At 40.0% G+C, this 17,648-nt stretch overlaps 1 protein-coding gene, 1 long non-coding RNA gene, 10 other non-coding genes and 1 pseudogene across 13 annotated transcripts; all 13 read right to left on the bottom strand.

The window, feature by feature from the left end:
- Positions 1-675: 675 nt before the first annotated feature.
- Positions 676-6,460, bottom strand: LOC113570828 (uncharacterized). Its single transcript, XR_014124234.1, has 6 exons — positions 6,324-6,460; positions 5,410-5,539; positions 5,059-5,215; positions 4,771-4,839; positions 785-4,655; positions 676-690 (listed from the first exon to the last, which is right to left on the bottom strand). It is a non-coding gene; the product is annotated as an uncharacterized LOC113570828 (long non-coding RNA).
- LOC145658666 (small nucleolar RNA SNORD18) lies at positions 4,927-4,996 on the bottom strand. The gene has a single exon (XR_014124358.1). It is a non-coding gene; the product is annotated as a small nucleolar RNA SNORD18 (small nucleolar RNA).
- On the bottom strand, positions 5,292-5,361 carry LOC145658667 (small nucleolar RNA SNORD18). The gene has a single exon (XR_014124359.1). It is a non-coding gene; the product is annotated as a small nucleolar RNA SNORD18 (small nucleolar RNA).
- On the bottom strand, positions 5,747-5,844 carry LOC145658668 (small nucleolar RNA SNORD16). The gene has a single exon (XR_014124360.1). It is a non-coding gene; the product is annotated as a small nucleolar RNA SNORD16 (small nucleolar RNA).
- A 2,975-nt stretch (positions 6,461-9,435) lies between the features above and the next one.
- On the bottom strand, positions 9,436-11,403 carry LOC145658614 (large ribosomal subunit protein uL4B-like; annotated as a pseudogene). Its single transcript, XR_014124262.1, has 5 exons — positions 11,267-11,403; positions 10,353-10,482; positions 10,002-10,158; positions 9,714-9,782; positions 9,436-9,598 (listed from the first exon to the last, which is right to left on the bottom strand). The product of XR_014124262.1 is annotated as a large ribosomal subunit protein uL4B-like (transcript).
- LOC113570906 (small nucleolar RNA SNORD18) lies at positions 9,870-9,939 on the bottom strand. Its single transcript, XR_003409933.1, has one exon. It is a non-coding gene; the product is annotated as a small nucleolar RNA SNORD18 (small nucleolar RNA).
- LOC113570910 (small nucleolar RNA SNORD18) lies at positions 10,235-10,304 on the bottom strand. Its single transcript, XR_003409937.1, has one exon. It is a non-coding gene; the product is annotated as a small nucleolar RNA SNORD18 (small nucleolar RNA).
- Positions 10,690-10,787, bottom strand: LOC113570907 (small nucleolar RNA SNORD16). The gene has a single exon (XR_003409934.2). It is a non-coding gene; the product is annotated as a small nucleolar RNA SNORD16 (small nucleolar RNA).
- Positions 11,404-14,377: 2,974 nt separating the features above from the next.
- rpl4 (ribosomal protein L4) lies at positions 14,378-17,645 on the bottom strand. The gene is made up of 10 exons (XM_026999483.3): positions 17,504-17,645; positions 16,892-17,063; positions 16,608-16,714; positions 16,208-16,346; positions 15,759-15,883; positions 15,527-15,656; positions 15,177-15,333; positions 14,876-14,959; positions 14,656-14,776; positions 14,378-14,540 (listed from the first exon to the last, which is right to left on the bottom strand). The coding sequence occupies exons 1-10, from the start codon at positions 17,504-17,506 to the stop codon at positions 14,454-14,456; spliced, it is 1,125 nt and encodes a 374-aa protein (XP_026855284.1). The 5' UTR covers positions 17,507-17,645; the 3' UTR covers positions 14,378-14,453.
- On the bottom strand, positions 15,045-15,114 carry LOC113570909 (small nucleolar RNA SNORD18). The gene has a single exon (XR_003409936.1). It is a non-coding gene; the product is annotated as a small nucleolar RNA SNORD18 (small nucleolar RNA).
- On the bottom strand, positions 15,409-15,478 carry LOC113570911 (small nucleolar RNA SNORD18). Its single transcript, XR_003409938.2, has one exon. It is a non-coding gene; the product is annotated as a small nucleolar RNA SNORD18 (small nucleolar RNA).
- Positions 15,946-16,074, bottom strand: LOC113570908 (small nucleolar RNA SNORA35). The gene has a single exon (XR_003409935.1). It is a non-coding gene; the product is annotated as a small nucleolar RNA SNORA35 (small nucleolar RNA).
- LOC113570912 (small nucleolar RNA SNORD16) lies at positions 16,438-16,535 on the bottom strand. The gene has a single exon (XR_003409939.1). It is a non-coding gene; the product is annotated as a small nucleolar RNA SNORD16 (small nucleolar RNA).
- Positions 17,646-17,648: the final 3 nt, after the last annotated feature.

Below are 17,648 nucleotides of genomic sequence, written 5' to 3'. Positions count from 1 at the left end.
ATACTATTGCGCTCTTTTTAGAGTCTGAAAAATTCAAATTAATGGTAACCGTAACTAGGCAAGCTCTCATCTGTCTAAGTAGACTACATTTTTAAACCAGGTCACTACATTTTCATGGTCAATAGTATCAAATGCTTCACTTAAGCGCTGCAGTGCCAAAAGAGAAACATATCCAAAATCTGAGGCTATCAACAGGGCATTAAGCACTTTAGTCAGATTCTGCACTACGCCTCTGGGAGCCAGAACCAGAATTATTCCTACTTAAAAAAGGCCCAACATTTGACAACCTTCTCCAACACCTAAAATTTAAACATCTTTGGTTAATGTTGTACAAATAAAACAAACACATTTGTACTGTATAAACTATAACAGGTTGAAAACCAGAACTCATTTAAATGTCAAAGTGCTGAAGGGCAAGTAGCAGAGCTAGAACCTCTTACTCTACGGCTGAATAGTTTAACTGATACCAGGTGGATCTTTAGAGTAATAACATAGCAGAACAGATGGTCGATACCAGCACTATCTTCTTGTAGCAAAACAGCCCCCACTCCCCAAACACTGGCATCCAGCTCCACTTTAAATGGTCATGGGTAGTCTGGGACAGCATGGCATGGGGCACTGCACAGCAAAGCCTTCACAGAGTCAAAAGCCTGTTCACGCTTGGGTGTCCAGGTGAAAGAATGAGCAGAGCTAAGGAAATCGAAGAAACACAATACAAGCGATCTCTAGAATGTCCTGTCATTCCAAAAAAAATTTGGCAAATCTCACACTTTGTGGTACGTACTGGAAACTCCTGAGTAGAAATTACATTTCACATGCTGAATTTTTCCTTGTATGACTTCACACTTGACCAAATTACGTATCAGTGTAGCTGCCACAAACCTCTGAAAAACAGAAGAAAGTGTTAAATGCGCATCCCATGTCTCACTTCACAATTTGGTATGTCAGACAAAATTTATTGATTGATTTTTGGATCGTGGCAGATGGATTTTTCACTTCAAAAGCCATAAGACAGCAGAAAACTGTCAGGGGTCACAAGAGCATAAATATCAGAAACTCAAGAAGTCAAGAGACACTTGCCAGGAGCCGAATATCAAAACCAGCTTGCTGACAAATTTGGTTGATCCAACAATATCAACACAATCATCAGTTTGAGGCAATGAATAAGAGAGCAATGGCATTTATCTTACTGTAATTTGTCAAACAAATAAAGTAACCATCAGGTTTGGGAACTAAAATGCAGGGTGAACCCCATGGAGCCAGACATCACAGGACTACTAGAGGCAGAAACATGAGCAAGAAACACTAGAGAAGGCTTCTAATCATTTTCTGCTGGTAAAACGTACATTTTGAGCATGTTAATATGACAAACCTGAGCCCTACACCTACCATCTGCGGTGTGGACAACACTCATTAAGTCTAGACTCACCTTGGTAATGACCAGAGAAATTAGCTTATAAAGGCAAACCCACAAGGTGACAACAAAACCAAACCTCTGCAGGTTGAAAAGATCTCCCAGCAGATTTTCTGTTGTAGTGTTGCTTCTGACTACTCTGAGAGCCAGTCTGGCTGATGCACATGCATTATGTAAACATTCCCTAAACTGATTGATGTAGTCAAGGACATTTTTCTCTTGCTCAACCTTAGTCATCCACTTTTCTTTTAGAACTTTGAAGGCACCACGCACAGAATGGGCAAAGATGAGCTCTGCTGCGCTGAATTCAGTTGACTTGAAAGGTTTCACGAATGGCAAACAAAACTAAAGGCACCTCCATATCCCACTCATGACCAAATACTGGAGTGCGGGACTCAAAAATCAGATTTTTTTTTAATAGAGTTAAAACAGGGTCCAACTAAACGTGCTTTGGTCTTTTTTTCTGGTATTCCCAGAGTAACTTCATCTGTGAATTTTAACTGTATTCGCACAGATATTTAATCAGTTTCAGGCTGAAATTTTTTACCACACACATTTTGTACCACAAACTTTTTTCATTGTAAATGGCTTTCGATTCCTGAGTTTAAAGTAGAAGACAGAATTAACTATTTTTAATTAGAATTCGTTATTTTTAATCTCTCTTGTTGGATCTTATATAGCACAGTTCTGAAGCATGTAGGCCTAAATAACTCAGGAAGAACTAGCCAGGCTAATGCCCAGCCACTACATGATGGTGCATGCTGGAACCCAGTTTAACCCTATATGAGAAACAATGGGAGCTATAAGTCCATATGTCCTCCATACAAATTTAGAAAAGGATGGAGGAGGTGGGGGGTTCTAGTTGAACTAGTGGACTAGTTATCCACAAAGAGCTGCGCCCCGGATGCTGCCTTGGAGACTGTGTTCAGATGAACATGAAATTTCTCTGACATTGCCTCCTAGTGGCATTGTGTGCTACACCTTTCTTTTTTTTGCAGGACAATTCTTAGTAAGAAAAAAAATATCAGTGTCACCGTTAAAGCATGGTACATCCTTAAATAGAAGACTTAAATTTATACATATTTATAGCAATATAAAATTCTTAAGTCTGCTTTCCATCCAGACCTGTGCTAGTCCACTCCCTCTGAGTGTACTGCAGGAGCTTAGGATATTCACCCCCAGCTGTGCTGATGAAAAAATACCCAAAAAGGTGTCGAACCACATAATCTTTGTTCATTGACAGCTGGGCATGACCTTAAGTCCCTGTAGATGTGTGGTGCTGAACCATAAACAAAATTATACTGTAAACATTTATGAACTCAAGAATACGGAGTGATGAGTGTACCTAGTAAATACAATGGATTCAAAATACATGATTATCACCTCAGATCCCATTTGCCCAACCTCATCCACCTGAAAAGGCATATTTATCAATAAACCAGCACCGTGACCAGAGCCAGCAATGATGTATCCTGATAGGAGACCAATGTATTGAGGTAGAACCTCACTCCCTGGGTTGTCAGCCAGCTTTACTGTAAAGCAGCAATGAATCACTTAATAAAAAGATCTAAAGATTAATCTTGCAACCCCTTGGTGGCTGATCAGACACTGGGATGGTTTTCTATAAGACTAAATAAATAAATGCATAAACTGGCAGTACCTTGAATCATAAACATGCATTTATAAGTAAAGAGGGTCTCAACACTTGGCCTCATTTCATCTAGCTAAAACTCATTTGTGCAGTTGACCTGCAATCTGAAAGAAAAAAAAAATTGTTCGTGATTCCTATCATTTAGTGGACATACGCTACATGACAATGCCACATACAGAAGTAGACTTGCCTTTCTGCTCTAGCTAGGTATTTTTAGTTATTAGAATATAATCAATGTAGATATGTTTGGGTACAACATACATTCAGGTGACCCAGTGATATAACTGTTTGTACTTGGGTAGCTAAAAAATAACCAAACTGGGTTTTCTTTGCCAGTTAATGAAATTGGATATCCAAATAAAATCAGAATTTAAGATAAAAAAGCAACACATTCTAATACAACCTAAATAAGACAATAACTAAAACTAATCGTTACATATCTCTCTATATTTTCTTGCCCCCCTCTGAAAGAAATCCTTGCTGTTTTTAGAGATGTGACAAAATCCTTTAAAACAACTGACCATAACTGTTACAAACAGGTGTTTAACTGTAAAAGATGTCTCATAATGTAGATCAATGTCAGGCAAGTGGCTGCAATCTTTCACTCAATTATTTATGCACCCTATATCTACACCCTTTGCTTGCACAGATGATGGGTTTCTACCTAAAATGTCCCGTTTCTCTGGAAGCTCGAGTACTTCATTGTAATTTTGACAACCTCTATATATAACTTTTACAGCAACCAGTTTAGTATGGTTTAAGATTGTGGCTAGGTAAGAAAAGATGGTGCATGCCAATTCAGCTGGGCAAAAGATGTTGAGCTGTATGCAATACAGAGGTGTGGCACTTCCATTCAGTCACTTTCTCTCACCCAACCTCCATTTTAGCCTTTTTTTTTTAGCTCGTTCTAGAAAAACTCGCATCTTTACGTATCTTTATGATGAGCTACCTTGCAGGTAGCAGGGGTAGAATTCAATTACTCCAACTTAACACCCATGAGAGAAAAAAATAAATAAATAAAAGTAATGCATTATGTCACACAGGACATCCACACTTTAATAACCTGTTTAGCAGAGTTTAATCAATGGTTCTGTGTACTGCACTATTCAATCTCAGCACCTTACACTGTTGCTGCTTTATATAGTTCAGAGGGGGGGAAAAAAAAGCAGTAAATACAGCCCCGAGAACTGAACCACTACACAAACAAATGAACACCAAGACTCAGTGATTTTTTCCTATTTAAATCGGTCCCATAAATTTGTATGAAAAATAAAATTCACCAACTTTTAGTCCTCACTTTGTTGCAATAAACCACAAATGTTTAAGCAGAAACGCACATCCATCTTGCATACACATGTTCAGTTATGGTGCTCTCAAAGCAAAATGTGTGAAGAAACTACTATAGAGCATAAGACTGGTCCAGACAATTTTCACTTTCCAGGTAAAGGTTTATTGTTGGGAACCACTATGAGGACTGCACACTGCAAGCATGTGATCAGAGCTCTACTGAGTCGCTGGAACTGCTGCTGGCTTCTTGGCCTTCTTAACCCTCTTTACCTTCCTCTTGGGCTTCAGCATTTTAGCTTTGATCTGGAAAGAGGAAGCATGTCACTGACTTGGATTAATTCATAATAAGGTGTATTTAGTACAAGGTTTGGTCAACAGGGGGGAAAGTGCATCGTGCTCGTTGAGACTGAACACCCACCTCTGGTTTGTGCTGAAGGATGGCACGGCAGCACGCAGTCTTGTGTTGGTCATTGTATGCATTGGCAAACTAAGATCATAACAGACAAATGTATTAAAAGAAAAGAAAAATCAGAGCTAAACTGAAGTGACTCATGACAGCAACTGAAGCCCAAACTGACTCAGAACTTCTTAACAAGTCATGGTGCTCATAAACACGGACCAGAAGTGGAAGCTCATCACTGTAGCGGAGAAAGGGACATGTGCTGGGTCTTTGGAACCAACACCCCAACTGAGATGGAAAACTCACTTGTAGTCCACCTTGAGGGTGGATGGTTTGCGCCAGGTGCCGTACAGATCATCCAGTTTGCGGAATGCACTCTCAGTCCAGATGCAAAAACAGCCGATGTGACCACCAGGGGCTAGTTTCAGGAGGTCCAGTTTGCTCACTCACTGGAGTGTGATGCCTGATGGCAAAGAAAGTAAAAAAAATTTAACCAATTCAAGTTTCAACAGCAAATTAACTCGTTTCCGTGAGCCTTCTACCTCAGCACTTCCACTACAGATCACATGGTTCATAAACACGGACCAGAAGTGAAATTCATCACAGCATGGTGGATGACCCGAAAGGTTAAAACCCACAAATTATTTCCCACCATACCTGGGATATTTCTGAAGGCTTTCGTGACACCACTGTCTTCGTTGAAGATGATGCATGGCCCCTTACGCTGTATACGTCTACGGGTTCTCATTTTACCCTTGCCGGCACGCATGCGTTGAGAGGCGTAAACCTGTTGCATAAACGCGTCAACAAATGAGTGGAACTGAAAACTGGGGTACAACAAATCTGACCACATGCACCATTTTGCCTCGAGTCTTACCCTTCTTGGAATAGACCAAAATTAATAGTGGGACACAAACATGAAAGGGAAAAAAAAATCTGCTTTAATTTTATATGATTACCAACAATCACTTAGGTGTTTTTTTGTTTTTTTTTGCGCTCAGTCACCATTATCGTCATCACTCCGTGCCAGAACTAGACAGCAGGCATCTGTCGCTGACCACAGAGTCGGACGCAAATTACACCATCATCGCACAATTAGAATCAAGAACTAGCGAAGCCGCAAGAACACTACGAAAAGTGCTCATGCTACATAAAGCTAAAGCTAAAGCTTTAACTTGCCCTGATGCCTTGATTATAAACTAGCTAGCCAGCGTTAGCCAAGGAGAGACCTGGACATCACATGCTAAAGGACATCCTACACCAAGTGCTACCCAGATAGGCTCGCTAGTCAAGAAACTGCGTTTGAAAACATGGACAGCTACATTCTCAGAATAATGAGATGTTGACTGACATTAAACTAACCCAACATACTAACAGAATACAAAAGCAACTAACTTAGCTAGCCAGTAAGCGCCAATTAGTCACACGTGCTTGGCAAAACCCTTCCAAGTGTTCCAAGTAAATTTCAACATCTGCCATAACCATTAAGTTTTTCCACTTGTATTCCCAATAGTCACACTATAACGTTACTTTCATACTCCAAATCACACAAGAACAGAACTTACACTTACCATACTTAAAAGAATTCACGGCTCGCCAGGAACCACGCTCCACACTCAATGGCGGCCACGGAAGAAAAGGAAGACTGCCGCACAACTACATTATCATATACATCCGACAACGGATCACTTCCGCCCGCAGCCTAATCCATCAGCTTTATGTTGTGTGCTTGGAATTTATATGCAATGTTGTCATAAGATGATAATACATAACCTGAAATAAAAAAAAAAACAAAAAAAAACGCTCTTTAGCTGAAAATCAGAAGAATGAATATTAATTTTGGGGTCCATTTACTGTTCAGGCAGACTGTGCTTGGGAGCTAAAAATAACCACTCAAACGCCACACTGTTGATGAATTTGGATATCCATTCCAAATAAAATCAGAAATTAAGATAATAAAGCAACACATTCTAACACAGCCTAAATAAGACAATAACTAAGAAACTAATCATTATATAAGTATATTTATTATATACACATATATATACACACACATATATATAATGTGTGTGTGTATATATATATATATATATATATATATATATATATATATATATATATATATATATATATAATCCTTTAAAACAACTGACCATAACTGTTACAAACAGGTGTTTAACTGTAAAAGATGTCTCATAATGTAGATCAATGTCAGGCAAGTGGCTGCAATCTTTCACTCAATTATTTATGCACCCTATATTTACACCCTTTGCTTGCACAGATGATGAAGAATTTCTACCTAAAATGTCCCGTTTGTCTGGAAGCTCGAGTACTTTGTTGTAATTTTGACTACCTCTATATATAACTTTTACAGCAACCAGTTTAGTATGGTTTAAGATTGTGGCTAGGTAAGAAAAGATGGTGCATGCCAATTCAGCTGGGCAAAAGATGTTGAGCTGTATGCAATACAGAGATGTGGCACTTCCATTCAGTCACTTTCTCTCACCCAACCTCCATTTTAGCCTTTTTTTTTTTTTAGCTCGTTCTAGAAAAACTTGCATCTTTACGTATCTTTATGATGAGCTACCGTGCAGGTAGCAGGGGTACAATTCAATTACTCCAACTTAACACCCATGAGAGAAAAAAAAAAAAAACAGTAGTAATGCATTACATTACGCAGGACATCCACACAAACTCTGCTAAACAGGTTATTAATCAATGGTTTTGTGTACTGCATTATTCAATCTCAGCACCTTACACTGTTGCTGCTTTATATAGTTCAGGGGGAGAAGCAGTATATAGTTGTGTTCAAAATAATAGTAACCTAAGATCACTAACCAGATCAATCACTGTTTTTGGTAGAAATTATATTTCTACATGGCAAAACATTTACTAATAGGTGTAGTAGAGTAATAAAAAAAACCAACAGACCCAACAGTCATGACTTGCATGCTGCTGATTCTGTGTAATTGAATAATAAACTAAAAGGGGCATGAAGTTCAATTAGTGAGGTCGTTCCTTCTGTAAAACAACAGGTGTCAAACAGGTGGCCCTTGTTAAAGGATGAAAGCAGCAGATGTGCATACTGGTTAGAGCATTTTTCTCTTAAAAAAAAAAAAAAGTAAACTAGGTCATCCCACATGTTGTTCTTGTACAGAACAGAGTACTTTGATTAAAAAGTTGATTGGAGAGGGGAAAACAAACAAGTGCAGAAAATGATCTCAAATGCTTTAAAATGGCAACCAAAAGCAGACAGACATGGAAGAAAATGGAAAACTACCATTCAAATGGATGAAAGAATAGCCAAAATCACAAACACTCAGCTAATGATCAGCTCCTGGGAGATCAAAGAAGCTCTCAAGTTACCTGTGAATATTGTAACAATTAGAAGGCACCTATGTGAAGCCAAGCTGACAGAAAGGAGCCATTGCAAAGTCCTATTGTTACAAAAACAGCATGTGCTTATAAGCTTATAATTTGCCAAAAAACACATCGACTGGCCTAAAGAGAAATGGTGCAACATTTTGTGGACCGATGAAAGCAAAACTTTTCAGTTTGTCAGACAGCCCCCAAACACTGAATTCAAGCCACAGTACACTGTGAACAGTGAATCATGGTAACACAAGCATCATATGAGGATGTTTCTCATCCTGCAGTGCCAAACCTATTAATTGCATACCAGGCATCCTGGATCAGTTTAAATACATCAAAATACTTGAAGAGATCATGATGCCTTAAGCCAAAGAGGAAATTCCCTTGAAATGCATGTTTCAGCAAGACAATGACCCTGAACACCCAAGTAAACATGCAACATCTTGGTTCCTGACAAACAAGACTGTTAGGGAGTGGTCAGCCAAACTTGCAGACCTTAATACAAAAGAAAACTTGTGGAATGACATGAAAAATTCCATTTCTGAGGCAAAACCAATAAATGCAGATGAATTTTGGAATGTAGTACAATCCTGGTGGTTAAGGTAGTTGACTTGTAATTGGAAAGTTGCTGGTTCAAGCCATAGCACTGCGAAGTTGCCATTTAGGGCCCAAGCAAACCCTTAATTGCTCAAGATGTACTCAGTCATAATTTTAAGTTGCTTTGGATAAAAGCATCAGCTAAATGCTGTAAATGTAAAATGTGAAGCAGGTCTCAGAAATAGTGGTTATACAACCAAGTATTTAGTGAGGCACAGAAAAGTTAAATATTAAAAGCACTTCACTTTACAGTAAATGTTAGTTTGTTATGAAAAAGGCGCATAGCATTTTTTGAACAGCCTAATATTCCATTTTCACTTTCTGTAAATTATTAATCTCAACTAATGTTTTGATTTGGAATAGAATGTGCAGTATTCAACGCATTTGTGTATAAAAACAAAAGCCATCATAAGAATTGAGCTTTACTCATTTTTTAACTGTACAGCCCCAAGAACTGAACCACTACACAACAAATGGACATTTTCTGCATCGTCAGGACTTGATGTGATTTTTCGCATTTAAAACCGGTCCTATAAAATTTGGATAAAACAATATAAATTCTCCCCACAACTTTGATTTCTCACTTTGTTACATTAAACTGCATCAAAGTTTAATCAGAAACACACATTCACCTTGCAGACAGATGTTCAACTGTAAGGCTCTCAAAGGAAAACGTGAAGAAATTATTATAGCGCATAAGACTGGTCCAGACAATTTTCACTTTCCAGGTAAAGGTTTATTGTTGGGAACCACTATGAGGACTGCACACTGCAAGCATGTGATCAGAGCTCTACTGAGTCGCTGGAACTGCTGCTGGCTTCTTGGCCTTCTTAACCCTCTTTACCTTCCTCTTGGGCTTCAGCATTTTAGCTTTGATCTGGAAAGAGGAAGCATGTCACTGACTTGGATTAATTCATAATAAGGTGTATTTAGTACAAGGTTTGGTCAACAGGGGGGAAAGTGCATCGTGCTCGTTGAGACTGAACACCCACCTCTGGTTTGTGCTGAAGGATGGCACGGCAGCACGCAGTCTTGTGTTGGTCATTGTATGCATTGGCAAACTAAGATCATAACAGACAAATGTATTAAAAGAAAAGAAAAATCAGAGCTAAACTGAAGTGACTCATGACAGCAACTGAAGCCCAAACTGACTCAGAACTTCTTAACAAGTCATGGTGCTCATAAACACGGACCAGAAGTGGAAGCTCATCACTGTAGCGGAGAAAGGGACATGTGCTGGGTCTTTGGAACCAACACCCCAACTGAGATGGAAAACTCACTTGTAGTCCACCTTGAGGGTGGATGGTTTGCGCCAGGTGCCGTACAGATCATCCAGTTTGCGGAATGCACTCTCAGTCCAGATGCAAAAACAGCCGATGTGACCACCAGGGGCTAGTTTCAGGAGGTCCAGTTTGCTCACTCACTGGAGTGTGATGCCTGATGGCAAAGAAAGTAAAAAAAATTTAACCAATTCAAGTTTCAACAGCAAATTAACTCGTTTCCGTGAGCCTTCTACCTCAGCACTTCCACTACAGATCACATGGTTCATAAACACGGACCAGAAGTGAAATTCATCACAGCATGGTGGATGACCCGAAAGGTTAAAACCCACAAATTATTTCCCACCATACCTGGGATATTTCTGAAGGCTTTCGTGACACCACTGTCTTCGTTGAAGATGATGCATGGCCCCTTACGCTGTATACGTCTACGGGTTCTCATTTTACCCTTGCCGGCACGCATGCGTTGAGAGGCGTAAACCTGTTGCATAAACGCGTCAACAAATGAGTGGAACTGAAAACTGGGGTACAACAAATCTGACCACATGCACCATTTTGCCTCGAGTCTTACCCTTCTTGGAATAGACCAAAATTAATAGTGGGACACAAACATGAAAGGGAAAAAAAAATCTGCTTTAATTTTATATGATTACCAACAATCACTTAGGTGTTTTTTTGTTTTTTTTTGCGCTCAGTCACCATTATCGTCATCACTCCGTGCCAGAACTAGACAGCAGGCATCTGTCGCTGACCACAGAGTCGGACGCAAATTACACCATCATCGCACAATTAGAATCAAGAACTAGCGAAGCCGCAAGAACACTACGAAAAGTGCTCATGCTACATAAAGCTAAAGCTAAAGCTTTAACTTGCCCTGATGCCTTGATTATAAACTAGCTAGCCAGCGTTAGCCAAGGAGAGACCTGGACATCACATGCTAAAGGACATCCTACACCAAGTGCTACCCAGATAGGCTCGCTAGTCAAGAAACTGCGTTTGAAAACATGGACAGCTACATTCTCAGAATAATGAGATGTTGACTGACATTAAACTAACCCAACATACTAACAGAATACAAAAGCAACTAACTTAGCTAGCCAGTAAGCGCCAATTAGTCACACGTGCTTGGCAAAACCCTTCCAAGTGTTCCAAGTAAATTTCAACATCTGCCATAACCATTAAGTTTTTCCACTTGTATTCCCAATAGTCACACTATAACGTTACTTTCATACTCCAAATCACACAAGAACAGAACTTACACTTACCATACTTAAAAGAATTCACGGCTCGCCAGGAACCACGCTCCACACTCAATGGCGGCCACGGAAGAAAAGGAAGACTGCCGCACAACTACATTATCATATACATCCGACAACGGATCACTTCCGCCCGCAGCCTAATCCATCAGCTTTATGTTGTGTGCTTGGAATTTATATGCAATGTTGTCATAAGATGATAATACATAACCTGAAATAAAAAAAAAAACAAAAAAAAACGCTCTTTAGCTGAAAATCAGAAGAATGAATATTAATTTTGGGGTCCATTTACTGTTCAGGCAGACTGTGCTTGGGAGCTAAAAATAACCACTCAAACGCCACACTGTTGATGAATTTGGATATCCATTCCAAATAAAATCAGAAATTAAGATAATAAAGCAACACATTCTAACACAGCCTAAATAAGACAATAACTAAGAAACTAATCATTATATAAGTATATTTATTATATACACATATATATACACACACATATATATAATGTGTGTGTGTATATATATATATATATATATATATATATATATATATATATATATATATATATATATATAATCCTTTAAAACAACTGACCATAACTGTTACAAACAGGTGTTTAACTGTAAAAGATGTCTCATAATGTAGATCAATGTCAGGCAAGTGGCTGCAATCTTTCACTCAATTATTTATGCACCCTATATTTACACCCTTTGCTTGCACAGATGATGAAGAATTTCTACCTAAAATGTCCCGTTTGTCTGGAAGCTCGAGTACTTTGTTGTAATTTTGACTACCTCTATATATAACTTTTACAGCAACCAGTTTAGTATGGTTTAAGATTGTGGCTAGGTAAGAAAAGATGGTGCATGCCAATTCAGCTGGGCAAAAGATGTTGAGCTGTATGCAATACAGAGATGTGGCACTTCCATTCAGTCACTTTCTCTCACCCAACCTCCATTTTAGCCTTTTTTTTTTTTTAGCTCGTTCTAGAAAAACTTGCATCTTTACGTATCTTTATGATGAGCTACCGTGCAGGTAGCAGGGGTACAATTCAATTACTCCAACTTAACACCCATGAGAGAAAAAAAAAAAAACAGTAGTAATGCATTACATTACGCAGGACATCCACACAAACTCTGCTAAACAGGTTATTAATCAATGGTTTTGTGTACTGCATTATTCAATCTCAGCACCTTACACTGTTGCTGCTTTATATAGTTCAGGGGGAGAAGCAGTATATAGTTGTGTTCAAAATAATAGTAACCTAAGATCACTAACCAGATCAATCACTGTTTTTGGTAGAAATTATATTTCTACATGGCAAAACATTTACTAATAGGTGTAGTAGAGTAATAAAAAAAACCAACAGACCCAACAGTCATGACTTGCATGCTGCTGATTCTGTGTAATTGAATAATAAACTAAAAGGGGCATGAAGTTCAATTAGTGAGGTCGTTCCTTCTGTAAAACAACAGGTGTCAAACAGGTGGCCCTTGTTAAAGGATGAAAGCAGCAGATGTGCATACTGGTTAGAGCATTTTTCTCTTAAAAAAAAAAAAAAGTAAACTAGGTCATCCCACATGTTGTTCTTGTACAGAACAGAGTACTTTGATTAAAAAGTTGATTGGAGAGGGGAAAACAAACAAGTGCAGAAAATGATCTCAAATGCTTTAAAATGGCAACCAAAAGCAGACAGACATGGAAGAAAATGGAAAACTACCATTCAAATGGATGAAAGAATAGCCAAAATCACAAACACTCAGCTAATGATCAGCTCCTGGGAGATCAAAGAAGCTCTCAAGTTACCTGTGAATATTGTAACAATTAGAAGGCACCTATGTGAAGCCAAGCTGACAGAAAGGAGCCATTGCAAAGTCCTATTGTTACAAAAACAGCATGTGCTTATAAGCTTATAATTTGCCAAAAAACACATCGACTGGCCTAAAGAGAAATGGTGCAACATTTTGTGGACCGATGAAAGCAAAACTTTTCAGTTTGTCAGACAGCCCCCAAACACTGAATTCAAGCCACAGTACACTGTGAACAGTGAATCATGGTAACACAAGCATCATATGAGGATGTTTCTCATCCTGCAGTGCCAAACCTATTAATTGCATACCAGGCATCCTGGATCAGTTTAAATACATCAAAATACTTGAAGAGATCATGATGCCTTAAGCCAAAGAGGAAATTCCCTTGAAATGCATGTTTCAGCAAGACAATGACCCTGAACACCCAAGTAAACATGCAACATCTTGGTTCCTGACAAACAAGACTGTTAGGGAGTGGTCAGCCAAACTTGCAGACCTTAATACAAAAGAAAACTTGTGGAATGACATGAAAAATTCCATTTCTGAGGCAAAACCAATAAATGCAGATGAATTTTGGAATGTAGTACAATCCTGGTGGTTAAGGTAGTTGACTTGTAATTGGAAAGTTGCTGGTTCAAGCCATAGCACTGCGAAGTTGCCATTTAGGGCCCAAGCAAACCCTTAATTGCTCAAGATGTACTCAGTCATAATTTTAAGTTGCTTTGGATAAAAGCATCAGCTAAATGCTGTAAATGTAAAATGTGAAGCAGGTCTCAGAAATAGTGGTTATACAACCAAGTATTTAGTGAGGCACAGAAAAGTTAAATATTAAAAGCACTTCACTTTACAGTAAATGTTAGTTTGTTATGAAAAAGGCGCATAGCATTTTTTGAACAGCCTAATATTCCATTTTCACTTTCTGTAAATTATTAATCTCAACTAATGTTTTGATTTGGAATAGAATGTGCAGTATTCAACGCATTTGTGTATAAAAACAAAAGCCATCATAAGAATTGAGCTTTACTCATTTTTTAACTGTACAGCCCCAAGAACTGAACCACTACACAACAAATGGACATTTTCTGCATCGTCAGGACTTGATGTGATTTTTCGCATTTAAAACCGGTCCTATAAAATTTGGATAAAACAATATAAATTCTCCCCACAACTTTGATTTCTCACTTTGTTACATTAAACTGCATCAAAGTTTAATCAGAAACACACATTCACCTTGCAGACAGATGTTCAACTGTAAGGCTCTCAAAGGAAAACGTGAAGAAATTATTATAGCGCATAAGACTGGTCCAGACAATTTTCACTTTCCAGGTAAAGGTTTATTGTTGGGAACCACTATGAGGACTGCACACTGCAAGCATGTGATCAGAGCTCTACTGAGTCGCTGGAACTGCTGCTGGCTTCTTGGCCTTCTTAACCCTCTTTACCTTCCTCTTGGGCTTCAGCATTTTAGCTTTGATCTGGAAAGAGGAAGCATGTCACTGACTTGGATTAATTCATAATAAGGTGTATTTAGTACAAGGTTTGGTCAACAGGGGGGAAAGTGCATCGTGCTCGTTGAGACTGAACACCCACCTCTGGTTTGTGCTGAAGGATGGCACGGCGGCGCGCAGTCTTGGCATAAGGGTTGAGCTTCATCATTATTCGCAGGTTCTTCAGAGGGTTCTTCTTCAGCACTCTGCGCTCGATCTTTCTACTACAAAAGCCAATTGCCAAGATGTGGGCAAACAGCTCACTGATCTCAGTCACCAGTACCCAACAAGAATTATGCAGCATCATGTGTGCGAATACTTACGTGGGAGCATGAAGTGCCTTATGTATTTCCTCACTCTGCAGGATTCTGGCCAGGTCTGTGTTGGTCATTTTATGCATTGGCAAACTAAGAGGACAGACAAATGTATTAAAAGAAATGAACCACTGAGAGCTAAACTGAAGTGACTCATGACAGCAACTGAAGCCCAAACTGACTCAGAACTTCTTAACAAGTCATGGTGCTCATAAACACGGACCAGAAGTGGAAGCTCATCACTGTAGCGGAGAAAGGGACATGTGCTGGGTCTTTGGAACCAACACCCCAACTGAGATGGAAAACTCACTTGTAGTCCACCTTGAGGGTGGATGGTTTGCGCCAGGTGCCGTACAGATCATCCAGTTTGCGGAATGCACTCTCAGTCCAGATGCAAAAACGGCCGATGTGACCACCAGGGGCTAGTTTCAGGAGGTCCAGTTTGCTCACTCGCTGGAGTGTGACACCTAATGGCAAAAAGAAAATATTAAGTAATTCAAGTTTCCACAGCAGACATGTTGGTCTCGATTCCTCGAGCCTGCTACCTCAGCACTTCCACTATAGATCACATGGTTCATAAACACGGACCAGAAGTGAAATTCATCACAGCATGGTGGATGACCTGAATGGTTAAAACTCACAAATTATTTCCCACCATACCTGGGATATTTCTGAAGGCTTTCGTGACACCACTGTCTTCGTTGAAGATGATGCATGGCCCCTTACGCTGTATACGTCTACGGTTTCTCATTTTACCCTTGCCGGCACGCATGCGTTGAGAGGCGTAAACCTGTTGATCAATTTATGCAACAATGAGTGGTACTGAAAACTGAGGTACAACAAATCTGACCACACGCACCAACAATCCTACAAAACTGAACAAACGCGTTACCTTCTTGATGTCATTCCATGCCTTGAGTTTCTTCAGCAGAAGCACTGCCTCCTTGGTCTTTTTGTATCCCTCAACTTTGTCATCAACGACAAGTGGGACCTCAGGAATCTCCTCAATGCGGTGACCTATACAACATTTGCAACAAGTTCATGCCTTACTATAAAAAGGAACAATTAGAACATTTTAGATTTGTTCTCAGCCTTCGAAAGGGAAGCACCAGTCATGTGGCCCGGCCCTTCTGCTAACTGAGGCTTATCTAGCACCCAAATGATGGAAGGATACCAAGTAATGGCAACCCACTCAGTCAACAGTGCAATTATGCTGCATTTCAGAATCCAGGGCCTTATGAGAACACTTTCCAAAAAGACTGACTATTAATTAATAGTAAATAGACAAATGACTGAATCTCATTTTAAAGTTAGTTAATCTCACCACAATCTCTTGCTCACCTTTGGCCATGACCAGGGCAGGGAGGGCAGAGGCAGCCAGGGCAGAACAGATGGCATAGCGCTTCTGGGTGACATTGATCCTTCTGTGCCAACGGCGCCAGGTCTTAGTGGGGGCAAACATGCGACCACCACGGCACATCTACACTCCGGTCAAGGGCCAATTCACTGCACTAGAGGATGGGCACAACACTACGCGAACAAGAACCAGTTTCTTGGGCTTCCCCTATACCTGCTCAGACTTGGCATTCGTCAGCCGTCAGCGCCAGCATGTGACAGCAGGCAACTGTCGCTGTGCGCAGCGTAAGACGCAAATTACACCATCACTGCAAGTGTCCGTGCCATACACGTTTCTATGGTGTCATATTTTACATGGTTTCACACCACACCATGACAAGGATACGTTTCCAAAGGCACCCTGGCCAGAGCGGTGCGTACCGCCACCACGCACTCTGGGAATACGGGCCACAGCACGGCCTGTGCCCCAGGACTCGGCACTGGTCTGGTGACCTGGTAAAGAAAACTCCATTTAACTTTCCAGCACCCCAAAGATACAAGGCAAGCAAAACAATTATACTAGGTATGGAAACATTGCCCTATCAAAGTTTGCTACATGGTAGTATCTTAAGAGACAATGATTAAAACAGGACCAGATAACACTTCCTGATAGTTCAGATGAAAACTTACCTGCCAATTCGCTGACGGCATACGGCTGACGCTTGTTTTTGCGCATGTTGGTATGCACGAAGTTCACAATATCTGGGCGAATGGGGGCCCTGAATACGGCAGGCAAAACCACATTTTTGCCTGAAGTCTCACCCTTCTCGGAATAGACCGAAATTAATGGTCGGGCACAAGCCTGAAAAGGGAAAATTAAAGCAGATTTTTATTCTATGATCAACAATCGCTTAGGTTCATTTTTTTGCGCTCAGTCACCATTATCGTCATCACTCCATCACTCCTTGACTCTAGGCTCGCTAGAGTCAAGAAACTGCGTTCGAAAACATGGACAGCTACATTCTCAGAATAATGATGTTGACTGACATATTAAACTAACCCAACATACTACCAGAATACAAACGCAACTAACTTAGCTAGCCAGTAAGCGCCAATTAGTCACACGTGTAGTTTGGTAAAACCCTTCAAATTTCCAAAATGGCTCCCGTCTCCCGGCCTTACAATACGTTTCATCTCCCACAACACTCCGTACAAGTTTCACTTGCGCAATAGAATCCTAATAGTCACACTATAACGTTACTTTCATACTCCAAATCACACAAGAACAGAACTTACACTTACCATACTTAAAAGAATTCACGGCTCGCCAGGAACCACGCTCCACACTCAATGGCGGCCACGGAAGAAAAGGAAGACTGCCGCACAACTACATTATCATATACATCCGACAACGGATCACTTCCGCCCGCAGCCTAATCCATCAGCT

The sequence above is a fragment of the Electrophorus electricus genome, chromosome 6 (assembly GCF_041902795.1).
Source record: "Electrophorus electricus isolate QZ-2024a chromosome 6, ASM4190279v1, whole genome shotgun sequence".
NCBI classification, from domain to species: Eukaryota; Metazoa; Chordata; class Actinopteri; order Gymnotiformes; family Gymnotidae; genus Electrophorus; species Electrophorus electricus.
The sequence above is the reverse complement of the archived record's forward strand: the minus strand, read 5'-3'. Positions and strand labels throughout refer to the sequence as shown.